At 51.8% G+C, this 20,131-nt stretch overlaps 7 protein-coding genes across 7 annotated transcripts; 4 read left to right on the forward strand and 3 right to left on the reverse strand.

Annotated features, from left to right (window-relative positions):
• Positions 1-1,768: 1,768 nt before the first annotated feature.
• Positions 1,769-2,036, reverse strand: POSPLADRAFT_1147793 (hypothetical protein; the record flags this gene model as incomplete). The annotated part of the gene is made up of 2 exons (XM_024486099.1): positions 1,769-1,894; positions 2,010-2,036. Coding segments are annotated over 2 exons (153 nt in total), but the record flags the coding sequence as incomplete, so codon positions are not given.
• A 1,010-nt stretch (positions 2,037-3,046) lies between these two features.
• Positions 3,047-4,136, forward strand: POSPLADRAFT_1147307 (hypothetical protein; the record flags this gene model as incomplete). Its single annotated transcript, XM_024486047.1, has 3 exons — positions 3,047-3,213; positions 3,289-3,572; positions 3,631-4,136. 3 exons carry the CDS (start codon positions 3,047-3,049, stop codon positions 4,134-4,136), a joined length of 957 nt encoding a protein of 318 aa, XP_024337421.1.
• A 1,354-nt stretch (positions 4,137-5,490) lies between these two features.
• POSPLADRAFT_1048029 (hypothetical protein) lies at positions 5,491-8,327 on the forward strand (the record flags this gene model as incomplete). The annotated part of the gene is made up of 8 exons (XM_024479419.1): positions 5,491-5,763; positions 5,816-6,329; positions 6,384-6,456; positions 6,630-7,191; positions 7,244-7,363; positions 7,630-7,670; positions 7,790-7,871; positions 8,244-8,327. The coding sequence occupies 8 exons, from the start codon at positions 5,491-5,493 to the stop codon at positions 8,325-8,327; spliced, it is 1,749 nt and encodes a 582-aa protein (XP_024337422.1).
• A 210-nt stretch (positions 8,328-8,537) lies between these two features.
• POSPLADRAFT_1148683 (hypothetical protein) lies at positions 8,538-9,105 on the reverse strand (the record flags this gene model as incomplete). The annotated part of the gene is made up of 2 exons (XM_024486211.1): positions 8,538-8,824; positions 8,943-9,105. Coding segments are annotated over 2 exons (450 nt in total), but the record flags the coding sequence as incomplete, so codon positions are not given.
• Positions 9,106-10,151: 1,046 nt separating this feature from the next.
• POSPLADRAFT_1171728 (hypothetical protein) lies at positions 10,152-11,196 on the forward strand (the record flags this gene model as incomplete). Its single annotated transcript, XM_024488146.1, has 3 exons — positions 10,152-10,417; positions 10,493-10,704; positions 10,753-11,196. Coding segments are annotated over exons 2-3 (537 nt in total), but the record flags the coding sequence as incomplete, so codon positions are not given.
• A 430-nt stretch (positions 11,197-11,626) lies between these two features.
• POSPLADRAFT_1048030 (hypothetical protein) lies at positions 11,627-16,098 on the reverse strand (the record flags this gene model as incomplete). Its single annotated transcript, XM_024479420.1, has 18 exons — positions 11,627-11,803; positions 11,967-12,006; positions 12,199-12,417; positions 12,473-12,504; positions 12,559-12,656; positions 12,883-12,899; positions 12,946-13,079; positions 13,128-13,225; positions 13,282-13,343; positions 13,409-13,410; positions 13,477-13,602; positions 13,692-13,726; positions 13,893-13,914; positions 14,329-14,445; positions 14,497-15,280; positions 15,336-15,705; positions 15,754-15,809; positions 15,875-16,098. 18 exons carry the CDS (start codon positions 16,096-16,098, stop codon positions 11,627-11,629), a joined length of 2,613 nt encoding a protein of 870 aa, XP_024337425.1.
• Positions 16,099-16,367: 269 nt separating this feature from the next.
• On the forward strand, positions 16,368-18,861 carry POSPLADRAFT_1048031 (hypothetical protein; the record flags this gene model as incomplete). Its single annotated transcript, XM_024479421.1, has 10 exons — positions 16,368-16,476; positions 16,532-16,637; positions 16,692-16,806; positions 16,868-16,920; positions 16,979-17,065; positions 17,156-17,327; positions 17,388-17,733; positions 17,782-18,329; positions 18,380-18,592; positions 18,649-18,861. The coding sequence occupies 10 exons, from the start codon at positions 16,368-16,370 to the stop codon at positions 18,859-18,861; spliced, it is 1,962 nt and encodes a 653-aa protein (XP_024337426.1).
• Between the last annotated feature and the right edge of the window lie 1,270 nt (positions 18,862-20,131).

Here is a 20,131-nt window from a genome sequence, read left to right on the forward strand (position 1 = left end):
AAGGAGTCTTGGGTACGGCGTTTCCTCACGTCCAAGGGAGGCCAGGGCGCGAGGGGAAGCCGTCTGCGAGCATAGCGAGCAGGCGGCGTAGGGACAGCAACCGGAAGTGTGTTGAGGTCAAGATCCGCCAGGACGACACGCTGCTGTGTTGAGGGAAAATCCCTGATGGGATCAGTGTCCTTCGCAGACGCACTACGAGTATGGTTCGTCAACACGGCCGCCTTGAACAAGCTGGAAGACCGTCGATTTTCATCTCTCTGGGATGGTCGCGGAGTTCTATTTGCTAGATCAGGGAAGACGAAGGTATGATGCTTGCTGTATGTTGCTGAGATCTTGTCTTCCTGATGCCAGTCATCTTCTTTTGAATCATCCGCCAGACGACGCTCAGAGTGCTCATAGATCGCATGTCGTCTGATCGTAGGATATCGCTTCGTCTGCGCGACCGAAGCCGAACCATCCATAGTTGCGACACGGCGTCTGGAGCTCGTACACTCTGAGACTGTTTGCGAGCGTCTTCTTGTCGCCCAGCTAGCCTCAGCTTCCTGGAGAGAGTGTCCAGCGTCTCGACGCCCGTCCGTTTTCCTTGCAAAAATGGGGTTCATGTTGCCTATTCCGTCCGGAGCTACTGACTCCAGTGTCGAGAGCGTGGGTAGAGATATGAGCTCCTCTGAGTCTGTGCGACTAAGCTTGACTTGCCGGCCGGAGCGTAACCTTGTACCAGTTCCGATTGCCATAGAATCACGGACTCTCTTCGTCAATTCTGGTCCTTGGCCTGAGTTGACTAAGTCAGAGTCCTGCCTTCTGTGATCACCTGGAGTACCCAGCCTTGCATTGCCGAAGGGAGACTCGTACTCAAGTGGGGCGATGGTAGCAGGGGCGTCCTCAGTATCATGGCCCCCTTCGCGCGATAAATACTTGGAGAACTCAGTTTAGAAAATACCACGCATGGCTCAGGATTACTCACTGCAGAGTAATGTGTTCTGGCACGCTGGGAGAAGGGTGTTGACCCTGCCGACATATTGCGTTTACGGCGGAGAGCAGCGGCCCAGTCTGGAGCCACAGTCCGTTGCGCGACTGTTCCTGCGGAGACACCGCTGTTGCGAACTTGCCTGAGTGGAAGAACCTTGAACCTATGTGGGTCTTGTTCAACAATCGCCACCGTGGTTTGCATCTTCCGTGTACTGTTTGATTCGGTGCGCGTGTGGTCATAGGTTGGTGTGCGAAGAATAAAAGTGCTAGATTCATGAGATGTACGTGAGAAGTTCAAAAGTAGAGGTGTGCCATGTTCGAAGCTACGAGTACTGTTGTCTTCGTCGTCGTAGTCTGTCGGGTGCAAGTAGGGGAGTTGCGACATGTTCAGTGCTGATGCTCAGTCTTGGAAACCGACCAGCAGTTTCTCAGGTTGATGATGTTGCCTGAAGTTGGTTACAGTGAATGTGGGTTAGTCTTCAGACACAAATATAACAAGATGCCTTGAAGAGGGAGTAGATAATGGAGTAAGAATCAGAGGCTTGAGGTGGCACCGAAGTCGAACTTGTTCACATGCCAATTGCGGGTGATGTCTCGATCACCGGCACTTAACCCGATCACCCACCGGCGCGTTGACCCAGTTGCAAGTTTCAATCATCTACTACTTATACTCTGTGGATGGTTCCACCAGCTGAAGGATTCGGATACTGTCTATTTCCGAAGTCCCTTCTGACCAACCGGCGCCTTGCCATGTCTTTATATCACTTCCCCATGATGGCCCCTGCCAAACGGGCGTCGACTAGTCATGCTTGATTCCCTCAGCTCCGGATCGCAGCGACGTTAGCAGATCCTTCAGCCGATGTCTCAACTTCGTGATCATATCATCCTCGTCTTTCGAAGGAGGAGGCTTACGGCCACAACGATACTAGTCAGCGATTACTGCGAATTTTACCATAGCGCAGAATGTACCATCTGGTCTAGCAGATACTGGATACGCATTAAACAGCGGAAATATGAAGAATCTACACACATCAGCTCACCTCTGCTTCATCTATCGTCTTCCATAGCTGAATCAGAATCCCAGGGCCTCCCTAATCAATGGATCAGCATGGAAACATACCAGGATGATTGGGCCTCTGTTTCGTAGGTGCACTTAGAAACGGCTGACAACTGTACATTGATCTAGAGGCGAGTAACTTGCCTGTTCATGTTGTACTGGCGTCGAAACTGCAGCGATGCTCTTCAGAGCAAATATTGAGCCTTGTGGACGTCTGTCGGCTTCAATACAGAGCAGCTCGGAGAGCCGGATGTCCATTGCGATCACGTGGTTGATGCTATGTCGCGACTAGCTGCGCTTCTCTTGTGTGGCGTGGTACGGAGCTAGCATCCTCGACGCTTAAACACGAGGAAGGAGTGTGAAGGGACATGAAGAGGGACGTTACTCCATTGAGCAACGGGCCGCTTCAATCCTTCACGGGCACTGACACCACCATAGTTAAAGCCAGGGGAATGGACGGCTTTCGTTCTCTGTTTCATCTTTTCTCCGTTGAACATAAGGCAGAAGGTGGCTCGCTGACGGGTTACAGCCAAATTCACTCACAAGCGACGTCTGCTCGGCTAGCTAGGAACAATGGCAAATCAACCAGCATTAGAACAAACAGCCTCCTTTTTAAGCCTAAAATGCCAACTCCGCTCGCAGGCGTTGCTCGGCGGGTGTTCAACTTACGCGGCTTGCACTATCCCACCCTTAGCCACAACGCGGCCATTACAGACGCGGAGGACGCATAAAGCATCATCGACCCAGAGGTCAGCATCATCTCATTTCCTATGGTCCCTCGTCCATCGGTAGTCTGGCACTCCTCAACATCCGCGCTCGTTTTATCGTTATGAACGCTCACGAAATCACTGGCACTGCCCAGCCACCGCAGCCACAGATCAGCTCCAGGACTATTTTCATGCCCTCGTTTTTGTCCATCGCCCTCGGGGCTTCATCTGATCCTGTTCCAAAGCCAGTTTTCTACTCAATCCCGAAGGCACGTATAAAGATCGCATCTTACTAAGCTCTGGTATACTCACCATGCTCTCGAAGGCCGACCGCCTGATGGAAAATATCTACATATCCAAACTAGCTCGGTATTACATCGAAGAAGACGCGGAATGGAAAGGCAAGACGCCTCATTTCTCAGCCTCTCGCCCGCGTTACCTTCCGTCATACATTCACTGGCCGCCAGAACGACTCGACTGGTTCGCGTTATATGCCACTTCTTGTCTAAGGCTTCACTCTCAGTCTACAACACTGTTCGCGTTATATTTGATCAGCCGACTCAAAGAGTCTTGTCCAGACAACCGCACACGAGACGGGCGGTTTTTACCAAGAGGACATAAGCTATTCCTCGGAGCCTACCACATTGCAGCCAGACAACTTGAAGATGACCATTACGGGAAGGACACCTGGAACGTCGCATCCGCCGGCAGTGTTACCGCCAAATATCTGCAGGCATTCGAGCGAAGGGTGTCTCGCCACTTCAGGTATCAAGTCAATTTTTCCAAAGAGGTGGTCATCGATTTTGTGTTCGCGCTCTGGCTGAAGTATGGGAACACTGGTCTGTACTTCGCCCTTCAGTCCTTGAAGCTCTTACTCATGATACACGTCAAATGTAGTCCTTACAGAGACTCGCCTAGCGGTGGCCGAAGCGGCGCAACGGCAACGAAACAAGGTGGCGCGGCATGCATCGCAGAACGCAGCGAAGGCACTGTCCGTGCATCCCCAAAGTCACCTATGCCCGCTTGCGGTGGAACGTGCCGCACCACAGTCCTTGGCGGACAGCGTCGCACCTCTAGTGCCTGTAGCGCAAGGTCCATCTCAAGCACAGTTTGTAGTTCCATCGACATCTAGGGCTAGCAACCCGTCGTTATCCTCTACGCATCAGGGCGCCTTGGCATGGTCTGCGGGCAATCCGCCTCCGGGATGCAGTTTTGTACCAATGCCGGATGGTCGTCCAGCCTTGCACACACCTCATTCCATGGCAAAACGGGACAAGGACGGCGTTCATCAATATGTGCAACGCACAGAATCAACATATGTACGACCGGCACCATATGTCCATGGCCACCCCCAGCGACTTCATCCGCATCTGGATGCTGTCCCCCCTCCTGCGTTCCAGTAACAGCAGCCCACCGTCTCTCCGGATTCGCTTCCCAAGAACGTCAGCTCATACTTGGGCTCGACCGTGCTGGCCTTGATATAAAACTAGTTGGCGTACTGTGTTCGTCGTCGCGTCTCTTCCCATCTATCGGAGGTGCATACCGCTCTCCGGAACATGTAGGTCTTCTCTCTGCTGTTTGTCTGTATCTATCTGGGATGTACTATCTATAATCCACACACTACCATTCATTGATCCTCGTTTCGCTCCCTACACTCTTATATTATACGTAATTATCAATAAGATAATGATTCTCATAAGTATGCGCGACCACTTACCAAGCCAAGGGCTATTGTCCGTTTACTTCCAAGAACTGCAATGAAGCGCTATGTTGTTCCAGAGCCGTACATGCAGTCGGGCACGCTTTGCGGCCGGAGAGATTGTCGCCCGGTGGCCGGCGAACTGAGGATCAAGATTGGGATCGGTTAGCTTCACCCGATTGTCCACACAACGTCCACCACGATCGGGCCACCGACAAGTAAGTACGACGAGCGTATGACTGTGCAATTCATCTCGCGACTACATCAATGCAGCCTCCCCACTTCACGCTCAAGCTTGAACGCCTAAATCTTGTACGGGCCCCTGCTTGTTAGCGACGTCTTAGCTGACACGGATCCTCGGTTGCCGTACGGAGACATGCTCTAGCATGCGCCAATGCTGCCCTCGCTAGGCCCTAAATCCTAGAGCTACAAGTTTGCACTTCATAAGGAGGTACGCGTTAACGCACCGTAACATCATGGATAGCTGGTCACCGGAAGATCACAGTTGGAATCAAGGTGGGTCAAAGCTCTTGCGGACCCATAAACAACGTCATTCGGTGCCAGGTCCGTGCATCCTGAAGCAAGCGATGGCGCCTACTTTCCACACTACTCGACTGATGTCGATAAGACTACACATTGACGCCACATTTGCTTGCTCTGAACACCCTTCTCGCGGCATCAAGGCGCGGACACGCTCAACGGACAAGCTCATCGGTACATCACACGCAAGCATAATACGGCTCGGGCCACCAAGGGACGCGTCATCCTGTGTACATCATCATGGGGCTCAAACCACAAGCTGAACGAGAAATGGCTTGTTTTCACAAATTCTCACACTCGATTGGCAGCACTTATAGGCTGACTTGTGGCTTCCGGCCCTGATTGAACCTCCGCTTCGTGCACTAGTGCTCGCGTTCACCTTGTGGCTGGGTTGACGTCTGCCATATAACATCTCCACCAGAGGTATACACTCCTTCACCCGCAGTCGCTCCTTGTGTCATTGCTGTCACTCTATTTATAATCTTGCACCATCTGGGTCTTGCCCCCTCAGGACGACGATGGATATTCGAGAGCCGGACGGTCCGCCTTGGACGCCACAATTTCAGTCAGACGCGGAATATGAATATTTTCCTCAGCAGGTCTCTCAGATCCCCTTTGACTTAAGAAACAGTGGTTCAGCGCTGAAGCAGGTTTTCCTTGAGCCACAGCGTAGCTTCAATGTATCACTGCCACCACCCCCACCTCCGAAAAGGCCTCCTTCTCCTAGTGTTCTCGCAAACTTCACTCCGTTCAGCAAAGAAGTCCCACTTCCCATATTCTGCAAACCAATGGTATGTGACCACTGTGATGTACCGTGCTCAAAAAGACTGACCTCGTTTTTAGGACCCGCAATCGATTGCGAACAGATCTGCAGAAGCGCGAATAGTCGGTCAATACCTCGAATCGACCTGCTATGGCGTATTCACAGGCTCATGTGCCTTCGAGATTGCCCCTAGATTGCATTTACCCCCGGGTCTGGAATGGCCGCCATGTCAACTTCATTCGTTCGTCGAAATCCTCTTGTACCGCACTCAGTTGCTACCCACAGTCACCAATACTGCGTTGTATCTGATCAGCAGAATACGCGACCCGTCCCTCCGCGGCAAGCTGCAAGGAACCTTGGGTGCTCCGAGCATACACATAGTATTTCTGATCGCCATGACGTTAGCGTCCAAATTGATCCAGGACGACCCGTATTCGAACAAAAGCTGGATACAGGCGTCAGGCATTCAAATCAAAGTTGTGGAGTTCAACGCTTTAGAACGACGGATGTGCGAGCTTCTCGATTACAAGTTGACGATACACAGTCGTTACCTGCAAAACATCGAGATGGAATTGGGGACCTACAAAAAGCAAAGTTCGTGGTTTTATCCTATCGCCTTGTCTCTTTTAACGCCACGCTAGCTGATAGGCGGTCCCCCGACCTCCCGCGTGGGCGTGCACTGTCTTTTCAACCCGAGCGTGTCGGAACAACATCATCTGTGGTACGCCATGTCCCGTCCAAGCCCGCTCGTGGACGTACTACCTCCGATTGTAGAGTGGTCCGGTCCGCCATGGATGTACATCGCCAACCGGACCCTCCTCCTCGTCTTCCCACACACGTCTCGGTGACGTCTGCCGCCGCGAGCGCATATAGTCAAGCTTATTCGGACCACAGTCCTATCGTATCTGATTCTCGTTCGATGGCGCCTTATGCCGCGGGTTTTCAAAGCACGCATAATCAGGCCAACCGCAACGCCCAGCATCCTGCGTCTGCTCCCCTGTCTAAAGTCCATGATACTGCGGCTGCAGCGCGCCGGCATCGCGCTCGTTCTCGTCACCCTTCTCCTGCGGATCCAATGTCGCTCGCGTATGCCCCAACGTTTGCTGTAGACTCGCATAGTCAGCCGGATCCACGAAACCTCCTTGCTCCTGCTCATGCATCGACGGCTTCCAACCAGTCCCGCTCCGGGTACTGGGCTGCTGTACGGTCCCATACCGCGCCGCCGTTTGCTGCACCTCCCGCCGTCCATCCCCAGCCGCGCACCCAGCCAAGCGTGAACTCCTCTCTACCCTACCATTCAGCCACATTGGGTATGCGCACCATCAATAGGCGATGCATCTACGGGACACCGTCGCTGGGGCCACCGGCTGCTCGACCAACTGCGATAGTCGAGGCCTCCTCGAGGCAGGCATACGTCGACCCGGCACCTCCACCGTCTGATGCATCCGCAACTGGCGTGGGTAGAGGACGGGCGCCGTCCATGGAACCGCGTCCTCTACGCCCGTTAGAGCGCCCGCTTCCACGGGCTGGCCCCGCGGAGTGGTGATCAGCTGCAGTATCTCAATGACCGCCAAGGCCGGCCCTTGACCCCATTCATTAACATGACGATTTACGATCCTCGACTTTATGTAAGTGCCTTCCATCTATGGCTGTCTCATTTTTGCGGTCTTGCCTATTTATACACGTTCCCTATCCCCGGTGTATTTATGTGTGTATCTATGCATGTAATGAATAGTTAGTTGGATGATGTTCCGCAACGAGATCATGCCTGATATGAATGCCTCAGTCCCACAATCACGCAAGCATCTGCAGCAATGTAAGGGTTTTGATGGCACAAGAGGCGTAATGTAAAGGTAGTGATGTAGTAATGTAAGTATAAGGGGTAATGAACAAGTACAGGGAACAATATACGCTGGGTAAATTCAATACAAGTTGGTATGTTACTTGGATTGCACCATAAGACCTGCCCAGCGTTACGACTTGACGTATGACGCTGATGGTCTGTTGGTACAACATGTCATTCGGATATAACTAAGAAGAAGCCACAGTTCCAGGAGATACAAAAAGGAGGTCTTCCAATTCTGTGGCGTCGTCTTCATTGCTCATCTCGAGGGTTCCGCGGAGGTCGAGGAGGCAGTGGGTCATCATCATAGATGTGAACCTGGTCTTGTCGCATCAACATAGAACCAGCTCGAAAAAAAAATGACGCACGGTGCTATGAAATCTGATACTATACCATTCAAGTCCTGTGGTACAGCCTTGAGCTTGTGAGAAAAGGGGAAGAAGGAAAGGCGCACAGTTGTGGTCCAGAGCACTATGTCGATAACGTTCATTGTCAGTAAAATTCTAAACCCAAGTATAAGTTGTTGTGAGATTCCTGCTTCACAAAAAGACATGATGAGCGCTGCAGGGATACCACTCACATAAAGTACAAACAACCTGGCGTCAAATCCACCGTCATCAATAAGTTGAGCTCTATAATGTCGTTGCTCTCTCACCACTTCGCAGGAACATGGTAACAAGAGGAAATCGTTGATTCAGACCGTGGGCTACCCGCCGGCTATGCCGCGTATAAGCCCAAATGGCCACTAGCACCACGACGTCGGAAGCAATCGCACACGAGCGAGTTGCAATAACCACTGTTGACACAGTCAACGAGATCAAGATACCGTAGAGCTTGTTAGGTCTCACTCCTGAATGACGACATGAGTGATGAGCAATTACGCCAACAAAACACGAACTTGTTGTTCAAGGAAACAGACAGCCGGCTCGAATAAATGCATTCTAGACTCCCATTCAGCCCTACGCCATATGCTGCCTTGGACCGGATGTAGTTGAGCTTGCATATGCAAAATGAGCCGCATACGACACTTGTAGTGAATTGAGATGCACCATATTTGTGGCAACGGGTACCAATCCTAAAGCAAGAGTGAGGCTTGTTGGACGCCAGTCGCGCCCGCTGATAGCCCAGACTCGAAGTGCGGAGAATACTGATGAATGCCCATCAGTTACATATCGCCTTGGCGTCATGCGATGGTTGCACGTACCAGCCCATGTGGCAAAGAAAGATATGTCAAAACACGAAGAGACTATGAATTCCGCAACGCAGCTGCGATCGCATGTACATCGTATCAGCACGGAGTGCAGATGCTTATGAAGTGTACCTCTAAGGAGAGTCAGTCAGACATTTGCAGTACTGTGTGCGACGTACTGTTTGAGATGACCGTAGTAAGCTGATGACTACGTAAAATGCCCACAATAGCACACAATACCGATTGTAGAAGAATGTGTATTTAGCAGGCGACCTTTGCGAGTGCCAGACCAGCTCGACTTCACGCGAGAGAGTGAGGAGATAATCGTAAAGTATCAAACCTTCTCAAATCAGGAAACACGCAAGCAATTGGTCAAAAAGAGATGCTTACTGGTGACGGCATATCGTCCGTAGTTGTCATCTCGATTAAGGACACTGCGGGATAGTGTAAGCAACGTGAATTTCATTTAAAAGTGGGCGTACTAGTCTTCAAGGATTTCTTGCACCGTTGCCATCGCTGGGCGGTGTTATTACACCTTGTGGACAGAGACCCAACGAGAGCTGATCAAGGATGTGAAGCGCAATGTGAGTGTCAGATCACAGAGCAATGTCTCGTACCCATCCCCCGTATCAGACCCCCACCCCCTTTTCGCGGTGGTGGGGGTCTGATACGGGGGATGGGTACGAGACAGCTGCTGGCGGTCTTTCCGGCGTCGCCGAGCGCCAGTGGAAACTGGCCAAAATGAATGATCTTAGTGCCTGGCTTACTCTTACCGAGACAGACAAGACAAGACAAGACCAGTGCAGGCCACGAGTCTAAGTTTTCTCCAGCCATGAAGTTGTCTTGATATAGCGTGAAAACGAGTTGTAAGGCGACGTAGGTAACGCAGATTACAGACTCGCCGTCTGAGAGAACTTAGGTCTCTCTGCGCTTGGTCTCGTACCCGACAGTCTTGATACCACACCCAACCACTTCGCAGCGAAAAAATACAGAGGGGAATTCGATCGATAGGCACCAGGATCCCTGATAATCCCCTCAGAGCTCCGATCCCGGGCAGACCCCTTTTCGGGGGACAGCCCATGGTCGATTCGAGGCCAGGACGGATTTGCGTTGTATCAGCAGAGGCTATACTTAGCGTTCGGGTAAAGAGTGAGCATTTAAGTGGAATCAAGTGACGTGACGTGACGTCGCAGGCACCATCACGCCTCTTTTGCACATTGTGTCACTTGTACCAAGGCCGGCTCGACCTGGCTGGACGGCCTTGGATGGTGGTTTCGGGGGTCGGAGGATCATACCTCGGCCCCCTTTTCGGGGATTTCAGGATCGGAGCTCTAGGGGGATTGTCAGGGGTCTTATCACAGCCTGGATCGTGACTACGACTCCTTGCGAAAGCTCGCGCCACATAAACCTCGTACTAGTGTAGAATCTACTACTATGATCGATTTTCTGCTGAGTGGATCCTTACTTTTCTTCTTGGTTCTGTAACATGACACCCAGTACAATGATCGGAACTCTAGTCCACTGAGGCTTGGGTCCGTCACGCTACATTATTGACAGATGGAATTCCGAGTCACTGTGGCGGCATACCTCCCTTGCTCTTTTGTTGGCACGAGGACCGCCGGTGCAGGGCGCATAACAACTGATCGATGGGTAAGTTGTATTGTGCATCTTTCGTACCCAGTTAGCCAGAATACCTCATGCTGATACGCCGATCCCTGCATTTAGAGCCCAACCGTGCTCATTGATCCTGATGCTTTGTCCGACGATTTGCCGCAGGCCACAGGGTGGCCCTATTAGTCGACATATCCTCAAATCGTCGACAACACACTAGCAGTGCATACGCTATGACCGACAATCTTGCTACTGGCACTGTTGTAGTGCCCCCTGCCGCAAGCTCCAGCGCCGTTCGAGTTCTCGCCACGGATTTCCTGCAGGCGGTACATACATGTCTCTTTTGTTCGAGAGAACTACTGACGTCATAACAGTTGCACGATGGTCGGGTCGGAAGATGCATCGACATGACGAGGGAGGCCGCACATTTCATCGAGAACATCCTCGTGCTGCAGCGTCCAGGAGCGGAGCGCCATAGCATAGATCGGGCACCATCCAAAGAACCGCTCGATGTCTTCATTGCCACAGTCTTGCAGAAGACAGGCCGCAGCAATCTCGATCTGGTCTATGCCCTGTACCTTCTTCGCACGCTCAAATTACGGTATCCCATAATGAAAGGAACAGATGGACACCGGCTATTCCTGGCTGCTCTCATGCTGACGTCCAAGGTCCTCCGAGACGACTTTCGCACAAACAGGAAATGGGTCCAGATTACAGGGAATGCGTATTCCCTCCGCGAGTTGAACCAGATGGAGTGCGAACTTTGCATACACCTCAACTGGGATCTCAACGTCGCTGCACGACCTCTGGCACAATTTGCGGTCACCTTGCTGTCCCCTTCATCCCCTCTCCCCAACGCGCGACAGCTTTCCGGTCAGCGTGACTTGTCCAGTTACGCAACGCCGACTCCATTGATGGACGCTACGCAGTGGCCACGCCAACCGCACAGGCGGGAGTATAGACATCTGCCGGACGCCTACAGTGATGTCCTTGGGACGGAGTCGCCTTTGGGTCTTACCAGTGTCTCCAAAAGTCCCTTCGCGACTCTATCTGACTTGGAGCTGATGCAGTCTGCGACGTCGACGGCCGCCACACAGTCGGACAGGTCACAGCTGCCGGAGGACGAAGATCAAGCGCGTGAATCGCCGTCCTCGCCGCTCCAAGAGGAACCCTCTTCTGTGACGAGCTGGATCCTTGAATATTACGACTCTTCTTTATCCCCTCGTCTGCCGCTGCGTCGACCAGCGTCTAGTCCGCCCGACTTGACCACCAATCCATCCGCTCCAGTGATACCTCCGATGCTCCCTGATGGCGAGTATCCTTCTGAGACAGAGAATCCCAGAGGCCGCGCCTTGGCCCGCCATCACCTCTCACGGTGCTCTGCTCGTGAACCATACCCGAGCACATGTGGCGTTCCGTCGAGATCTGTTCAGTCGGAAGAGCGCACACTTCGTAGCGCTATACACCCATCGGCCACGATGGCATCTCGCGATTCATGTCACTCGACGCCCTTGGGGGAAATGCCTCTCCTGCAGGGAAGCTGGCGGAACTCTGGTGTCCCCCTGCCATTGACGCACCCTGATCTTACTTTACGGTGTAGCGCTAGTTCAACCATTCGCACTTGAGGACTGGGCAAGAATGAGAGATAGTATAGGTGTAGTAGGGATGCATTCTAATCGGATCATACGGGATTGTAATGTCATGGACGCAGGATGCCGTGCGACTCTAGACTGGCACATGATGTAATCTACGCAATACAAGTGAACATTGGTAGAGAACGATGAGAGGTGTGACCGTGAAGGATCACACGGACAACTCACGAATCAGATGTGCGAGCTCCGTGCGAGCTCTCAATCGGTTCCATCTCCATGCTGATTGTGGAATCGGAAGTACACTCGGTAGACGAGTCGACTTCATGCGCCGCCACTTGCAACTCGGAATGGGCAAAAGACAGGCTTGTGATGTCTGCTATGTCTTGCGGCAATGCAATCACTTCACGGAGATTCAGGAGGCAGTGAGAGACCATCAAGGATGTCAACCTAATTAAGGCTTGAATTCCCTTGTATGCCTGTAGATGGTACATTGAGGGCTTACGGTCCAACTGCCTCCGATACCAGCTCGATGTACTAGATCAAAGTTCATCAATGAGATGAGCCGGGAGAGAACACTGATAAGCAAACCCCAGAGTTCCACAGTAATATGTCCGCAATGTTCAGAGCGAGCATAATACTGGCGATACCATTATCAATCGTTTTCAAAGAAGAGCACATGGAATGACCTACGTAAAATAGAGCATGCCTGTGACAGAATATAATGTGTCTCGAATCACAATATCATGCCGACGAAATATGCTCACCCGTTTTCCAAAACACGTCCACGAGCGGGACGACATGCAGCCCTCGCATTGCTTTCCTCTCCCGATGCGTGAAGATCCATGTCGTAACCAGAACAAGCAAGTCGGATGCAATAACGCACAGACGATTGATCAATACCACTAAATAAACACGCGTATGAGAACAAGCTATCGGAAAAGGCATATAGCGTTACTCCTACAAATGAGTAATTACTATCTGGACTTCGGGGAAGAGAAAGGCTGATATACCGAAAATTCAGGGAAATGGACAATTTGCTTTGGCTGGAACAAGTATTCCGACCGTTTATTGCCACTAGAGCAATCGTTGTTCTGGCATAGTTGAACTGTCTGCCGATGAACATCATATGGTTGAACAGCTCAGGAGTAGAGACTCACTATGTTTGTGAAGGCTGGTACCATGCCCAAGCAGAAAACGAGGGCTGCCAAGTACAGTGCCCTTCCACTAATCGCATAGACGCGCAATGCAGAGAAGGCTGCAATGATAACAATGGAACACCACTAAAGAGGATAGGAATCGCTATTGACCGACCTGCCCAGATTATGAAAAATAGTTCGTCGTAGAGACAATTCATCGCCACTATTCCGACACATCTGGCAAGACGGACAAAGTAGTTGAGAGGGAATCTATGGAGCTTGGATATGGCTAATGCACACACATCTGTATCGGCAATAGGGGCAGGTATCAGCGAGGCATGGGAGGAAATGTGTCAAAGGTGGAGCATACCGAGTTACTCAGAGAGGGCTGTGCACTTAGAACAAATTCATAGAAAGCATAGGACAAAGCAGTATATCGATTGAAGAGAAACACGAGCTTCGCGGGTGTTGAGCCCGTCATCCAAGCAAGCTCTATCTCGAGAGATAGAGTCAAGATATGCTCATAGACAAGCAAGACTGTGCTGTTAATACGAAGCATTCAGCGTGAAGCTACTGGCATCTCACCAAGGACGGCAGCAAGTTGATATTTGCTGGCGAACCTGAATTGATTCATGAGAGGCGTAGACGGGATGAGATGCATCAACAGCGGTCAGCGTACGCAATTCTAGTCTCACTAGGGCTCAACTCCATGTGAGTTGCTTACTGTGATTTGAGGAAGGTCGGCAAGAGGCAGAAATCGATTCCCCGATGTATGATCAGACGGACCTTGGTCTTCAAATAACCCGCACTTGCAAAAAGGTCCGCTTTACAATCAGACACGCGGTGGCATGTCGCAAAGCAGCATAGCCACAGGGAGATGCAAATCGGGAATCGCCCCAAGTATAACATAGACCAACACGCAGCAGATAACAATGAAAGCGCGTTATCGAACATGTACAAGGACTCGGTCTTCGGACGTTGAGTATCGGCGAGAGCCCTACAAATGATGCCGATCTATCACCATCATGAACGCGGAGTCGAGTTGACCTTCAGGCTGCGGACGGGCTCGCATCATCTATCTTCCAAGCATGAGTGTGATTTCCGCGACACATGTGAATTACTGTCACGATGCAATCCGCCATTCCCCCTGCAAGACATCCTTCCAGTCGTATGCCTGCTCAAAAGTGTCTTCTCGAGTGACGATGGCCCCTGCGAAACACACCTCTGTCTCCTTTTCCTCAAAGACAGGTTCCAGAACGAGCTGCTCATCGTTCTTGACGACGCGCCCAATGTTAAGAAGCACCTCGGGCGTATATGTTCTAGGGTTGATACCAAGTTCCTGCAAATTGTTCATTCGCGTATCGCATCATCATAGAAGGATGGCGCATACCTTCCATCCAACAATAGCGCCAACCTGAGACTGGAATGCAGCGGTGATCTTGGCGAGCGACGCCCATGTCTTTTCAATGCTTCCGCGAACGGGCATCGGTCTCTCGCCCGAACGAGCGCTGTGTTCCTCTAGCCCATTTGACTCGACCAACTCTTCCGGGTCGTCATATGGGAGTTCAAAATTGCCTCCCGCATTCATTCCTACATCCGGAACCTCCGCTGGTCGTCGCTGTTCCTGGTTCCTTTTCTTTTTTCCTTTCTTACTATACAAGCCCTCCTCCACGTCGACGCTCGTGACGAACATGTTTAGAGGCAGTAGACCGCGCTCCTGCTTCTCCGACGGCGGGACCAGGCGCGCATTCACCATGAAAACACCACGGTCTCGGTCTGCCGTGTTCGTGAACGGCATGGCCTCTTGCATGGCCTCGTCGACGACCGCTGTCTCGTCTTCCAGATCAGTAAACACGATCTTCGCGGGAACAGCGGCGGACATGGACTTTCTGAAGCCCTTCTTTTTGTTCTTGTTCTGCAGGGACGCCATCAGGACCGGCTGCCGCGGTGCCTCCTGCGCCTCGTTCTGCGCTGGTTGTGCGGACGGCCCTGAGGGTACGGATGAACCCGCCCCCGTTGCCGGGGCTCGCGTACCGAGCGGAATTGCGTTCACGCTAGCCGGCTCTGCGGTTGCTGCTAACCGCTCGTACAGACGTTTCCGCCGCCGGCGAATGTTGCGACTTTGAGTGGACGGCTTCCCAAGGCCTGGTGGTACATGAGGAAGGGTTGGTACTCTTTGCGACACAATATATCAGTTTGATTTTGAGCGATCCAGGATGTGAAACTTACGATTTCGAGCGAGCAGCATTTGCTGTTAGCTCGGCTTTCGGCGGTAAGGCCGCGACAGCGTGATGTCGAGATGGACGCACAGAGGGAGCAGAAGATGCAGAGGAAGATTCATCAGACGATGAGGATTCCGAACTCGAAGCCGAGCCCGAGTGTGACTCAGATTCCGACTCGGATTCGCCACTGCTGGTCTCAGACTCAGACTCAGAAGATGAGCCGGAACTTGGCTCTGAATCCTCTGAGGATGACGGCTTTGCCCCAGAATTTGCGCTTGCTTTATTTTCAATTGTCTGCAATTTGTGGGAGGGTGCGCGGTCTGCTTGCCGAGACGCTTCATTGGCGTGCTTGGGACGCTTGCGAAAAGATTCCAGGTCTGCAGTAGTGAGTGTCATGTATTCTCGAGAATATAGGCAGTGCGTACCAGTCTCCGGCGCCTTTCGCTTATTGCTCGACGTGACGGAAGGATTGCGCTTGACACTGTCAAAGTCGGCTACTATGAGAGTTCGTACGGTAGGATAATAGTGGTTACTAATGAAACGTACATGATCAAGTCCCCTTCCCTTATTACATCAATTGGGCTCGAGTCCAGCAACTCGAAATCCTCCAGGAGAAGCCGGATATCTCCCCCACGCAATTGTCCATCCAGAAACGCTGGAAGGTCGGAGCAAAGCACAGATTTGAGCTCGCTGACGGTGGTCGCAGAGTGTACACTAAACCAGGCCTTGACAAGCGGCAAAGGAGGGACACTCTCGAGCTTGATACGCATCGGGACGAGGGAGCTGCAGGCCGTGAGCGGACGCGTCTGAGACGCGTTTCATGCGAGCAAAGACGCGCCGTCAATTCCCACGTTACTTTAGAGCTTACGATCACTTGGACGCCAGCGGGACCAACTCACTCTTCGCCGTCGACGTGTCCTCGACGTGTTCGCCGTCGCCGTCGCTGCCCCCGGCCCTCCAGTCCCTCGTTAATTACCACTGCGTGTTGCTACGATATCCCTATTCTCGGCACCCTACTCTATTGTACCTCTAGGCCAACATGGCCAACTACAGCTATGACGAGGCAGGCAACATGGCCGCGTATTTCCTGCTTACCTTCTTGTCTATTATCCTCATCCCGCTATCGCTCTCCTCATTGCCATCACGAAGTGTGTGCATTGGTATATGCTAGCTGTCCCTGGTGTGCTTACTCTTGTCCGGCAGAGTCGCCCACCGTGTCTGGCTGTCAATGTCGTCAATGTGTCAAGCAACGCGAGAACATTCGCAAGCGGGAAAGAGGGTCTCTATTCACGCCCAAGTTAAGGCGAAAGTGCGTTCTGCCAGTATTGATGCCGGGTTCCGTTTGTTGACTGACGCAATGTAGAACTATCTTCGTCATTGTAGGATGGACAGCGGTCGCGTTCCTCGCCTACAAAGTTGCTACGACAGAGGTCGAAAACAAGGTGTACGATCCATTTGAGATCCTTGGGCTGCGGAGTGTGAGTTAAAGCAGTGCTACGATATCTGTAGCCTCACCTCATGACTGTATGTGTGTGTCAGGGAGTAGACGTCAAGGCGATCAAGTCACATTACAAGAAGCTCTCCCGCAAATTGTCCGTGACATCCGCGCGTGTCTACTCCTGCTGACTCTGCTGACGCGTGTCTATATAGCCACCCAGACAAGGTAAAACTGAGCATCAACGAGACTATCGAGGCAGTGGAAGCCAAATTCGTTGAGATTACGAAAGCATACAAATCGTACGTCTCTTAAACTGCACTCTAAGGGGAGGTTACTGCTCTGCAGGTGGGCACAATATAGCAAACTGGTGCTCATGCGTTCTTGGATAGGTTGACTGACGAGACTATTCGTAAAAACTGGGAAATGTATGGTCACCCCGATGGTCGCCAGGAAGTCTCGATGGGTATTGCACTTCCGAAGTGGATCGTTGAGAGCGGGAACAACATCTGGGTTCTTGGCGCATATGGTCTGATTTTTGGCGGGGCGTTGCCTGCTATGGTGGTATGTGATATACGCAACTATTTAGCGCGCCACGCATCATAATCAGACACATCCACATAGGGCCGCTGGTGGTTCGGTAACAGACAAAAGACCAAGGACGGCGTGAATGCCCGCAGCGCCGCGACTTTCTTCAAAACGCTCAACGAAGAGTCTGGTATTGACGACGTGATCGGGTCGCTCGGGAAGGCATTTGAGTGGGAGCGTCCGCACGTGAAGGCGTCCAAGCAGGAGAGCGAGCTTGTTGAACTCGAGGCAAAGATCCAAGAGCAGCTGGATGTCAAGTGGAGCGAACTGAAGAAGCTTGCTGAGGCAATACCTGGCAGTCATGAGAGCCGCCGCAGGGCACTCGTACTCTTGTATGCCCATCTATTGCGTCTTCCAGTGACGAATTCTACTCTCCGTAAAGGTGAGCGGAAGTTTAGCAAGGACGTATGCATCTACTAACATAATTCAGAACAAGCGCATTTGCTACTGCAAACACCTACGCTCCTGAACTCAATGCTCAATATCAGCATCACACGCAATTGGCTCCAGCCAACACTTGCTGCCATGCGTTTATACGCATACCTTGCTCAAGCTCTCCCTCCTGGCCAGGATCAACTCAGACTTGCACAGCTTCCTGGTATCAGCATGGACGAGTCCGCTAAGCTCTCTCCTCGCTTCAATGCCGTAGACCAGCTCATTGAATCTTTCGAAAAAGAGGGCGACGAGCGATTGCCTGAGATTAAGAAGGCCGCACAGAATTGGGGCAAGGTGGAGATTGTCGATGCTGCGTTCAAGGTGTTGGGCGAGCGATACATCACGCCTTCGGCATTTATTTCCTTCGTGTTGAAGGCGCGGATTCCCTCGTATTCGGGAGTGAAGCCTGTGTCAGACGTCGAGGCTGACCACAAAGCGGAGGACACGCGGGAGCAAGATTTCTTGGCTGGTAAGGGCGATGTTGAGACGCTTCTCAGCGGAGAGACGAGCAGTGGCTGGGCACACGCTCCATTCTGGCCTTCCGTAAGTTCCAGCCATTTATACAGCGTGTCGGCCGCTTATCACCACGACAGAATCGCAAGCCAAGTTGGTGGGTCTTGCTGGCTGATGTGCGCACGAACAAGCTTGTGGTGCCTCCGATGAAGATTGCGGATGTACCGATTGGATCGAATTACCGCATGTACAAGATGCAGTTCCAGGGGCCGCCTGCAACCGGTACCTTCCATTGGAGGGTGCATGTTGTTAGCGATACATTCGTTGGCGAAGAAGTGACACGCGATGTCATGGTACGTATAGCTCCTTACGTGTTTTGGCCAACAAGCTAAAACATCGGTTCGAATAGTGGAAGGTCGATGACGTCTCTGTGCTCAACACGGATGATCAGAACTCGGATGACGATATCTCGGAACCGGAGGAGGATTCGCTGGCGGGTCAGATGGCGCTCATGCGGGGTGGGACAGTGAAGAAGCGGCATGACGAAGAGAGTGATGACGAGAGTTCGACAGATGACGACCAGGACAAGGACTCGGATGGCAGTAGCAGCGATAGTGACTGAAGTTTGATGCATATTTTATTTCGTTTGTTTCACTCAAGGGGTATCAGCGTTGTTGCGTACCGTATCGACTCAACCAAGTGTTTTGACCCTGTAACCGTGACACGCCAATTCAGCCCCTATGCGGGACAACCGGGGACGATTGTACGGAGACTGAACCATCCCCCGGGAGCGGAGATCTAACCATCTCCCTTCTCGGGGGATGCCTCAAGCGCCCCCCAATATTTCTGGCAGGGGCGCTTGATTGTTGATTTTGTGATCAGATCACGTGACACGTGCTCTATCGCTTCGTTCCTGTTTTGGATTTCGGCGAAGTCCAGGACCCCCGAATATAGGGGGGGAACCATGATCCCGATTTCTGAAAATTTGGCAGATTTGTATGGCAGAAAATTTCGATTTTCGGCCTGATATGTCCGGAAAAAATCAGGCTGCCACCTGATTCAGGCCAAAATGTCCAGAATTTGCATCTTTTTGGACTAGGGTGTCAAAAATCGGTGATTTGTCCGGAAATGATGGATCAGGGTTCCCAAAAACACAATTTCACTCCCAAGTTTGATTCTGATGTTGTAATGCAGACCGGACACTCGTACGTGTACTGAAAAGTATGTAGCATCGAAATATGAACTCTTTTCAAACATCTTTGCTCTCTGAACCCATGTGATCACCGTTGGCTGCCTTTGCCTTAGAAGTGGCCGCTTTGTTCGCCTTCTTGCACGCAGTACCAAGCATCTTGACTGCCGTAATGATACGAGATAGGCAGCTTGAGGTGCTCAAAGCAGTGAATGTGGCAAAGGCTGCATTGTTGACTTCCGTCTGTAGTTATATGATGTAAGTGTTGCAACTTAGGGTCAAGCGACAAGGAGCAAACAAACCAAAAGCTGGGGGTGTTCGACTGGATTGAACAAAGTGATGGTGAGCAAGCTCAAACCTAAGGCTAGGGACAAGTAAGTTAGCATAGGAAAGTAAGTATGTACAGGTGCTTACTGGCCTAGGGACAAGAGATTGAAACTGAGGTCCCTAGGGTAGCAGAGGCCAGTTTATATACATGAAGAGTTCAGGGCCGGCTGTGCACACTGGTCCATGCACAGTTGGTCTGTGCGCAGCATTGCTATGTCATAGCCGCTGAGGCAGTGGCCCGGTGAGTCAGAGAGGCTGCATAAGCAGTGCTTGTGTTGTGCCACACAGCCATCTAATCTAATTGATTGAGGCAGTGTGACCTGTCCATTTCAAGTGCTGTCCCACACAGCAAGGTCACTGGTTCGAACCCAGGAAA

The sequence above is a fragment of the Postia placenta genome (assembly GCF_002117355.1).
Source record: "Postia placenta MAD-698-R-SB12 unplaced genomic scaffold POSPLAscaffold_10, whole genome shotgun sequence".
Classification (NCBI taxonomy): domain Eukaryota; kingdom Fungi; phylum Basidiomycota; class Agaricomycetes; order Polyporales; family Adustoporiaceae; genus Rhodonia; species Rhodonia placenta.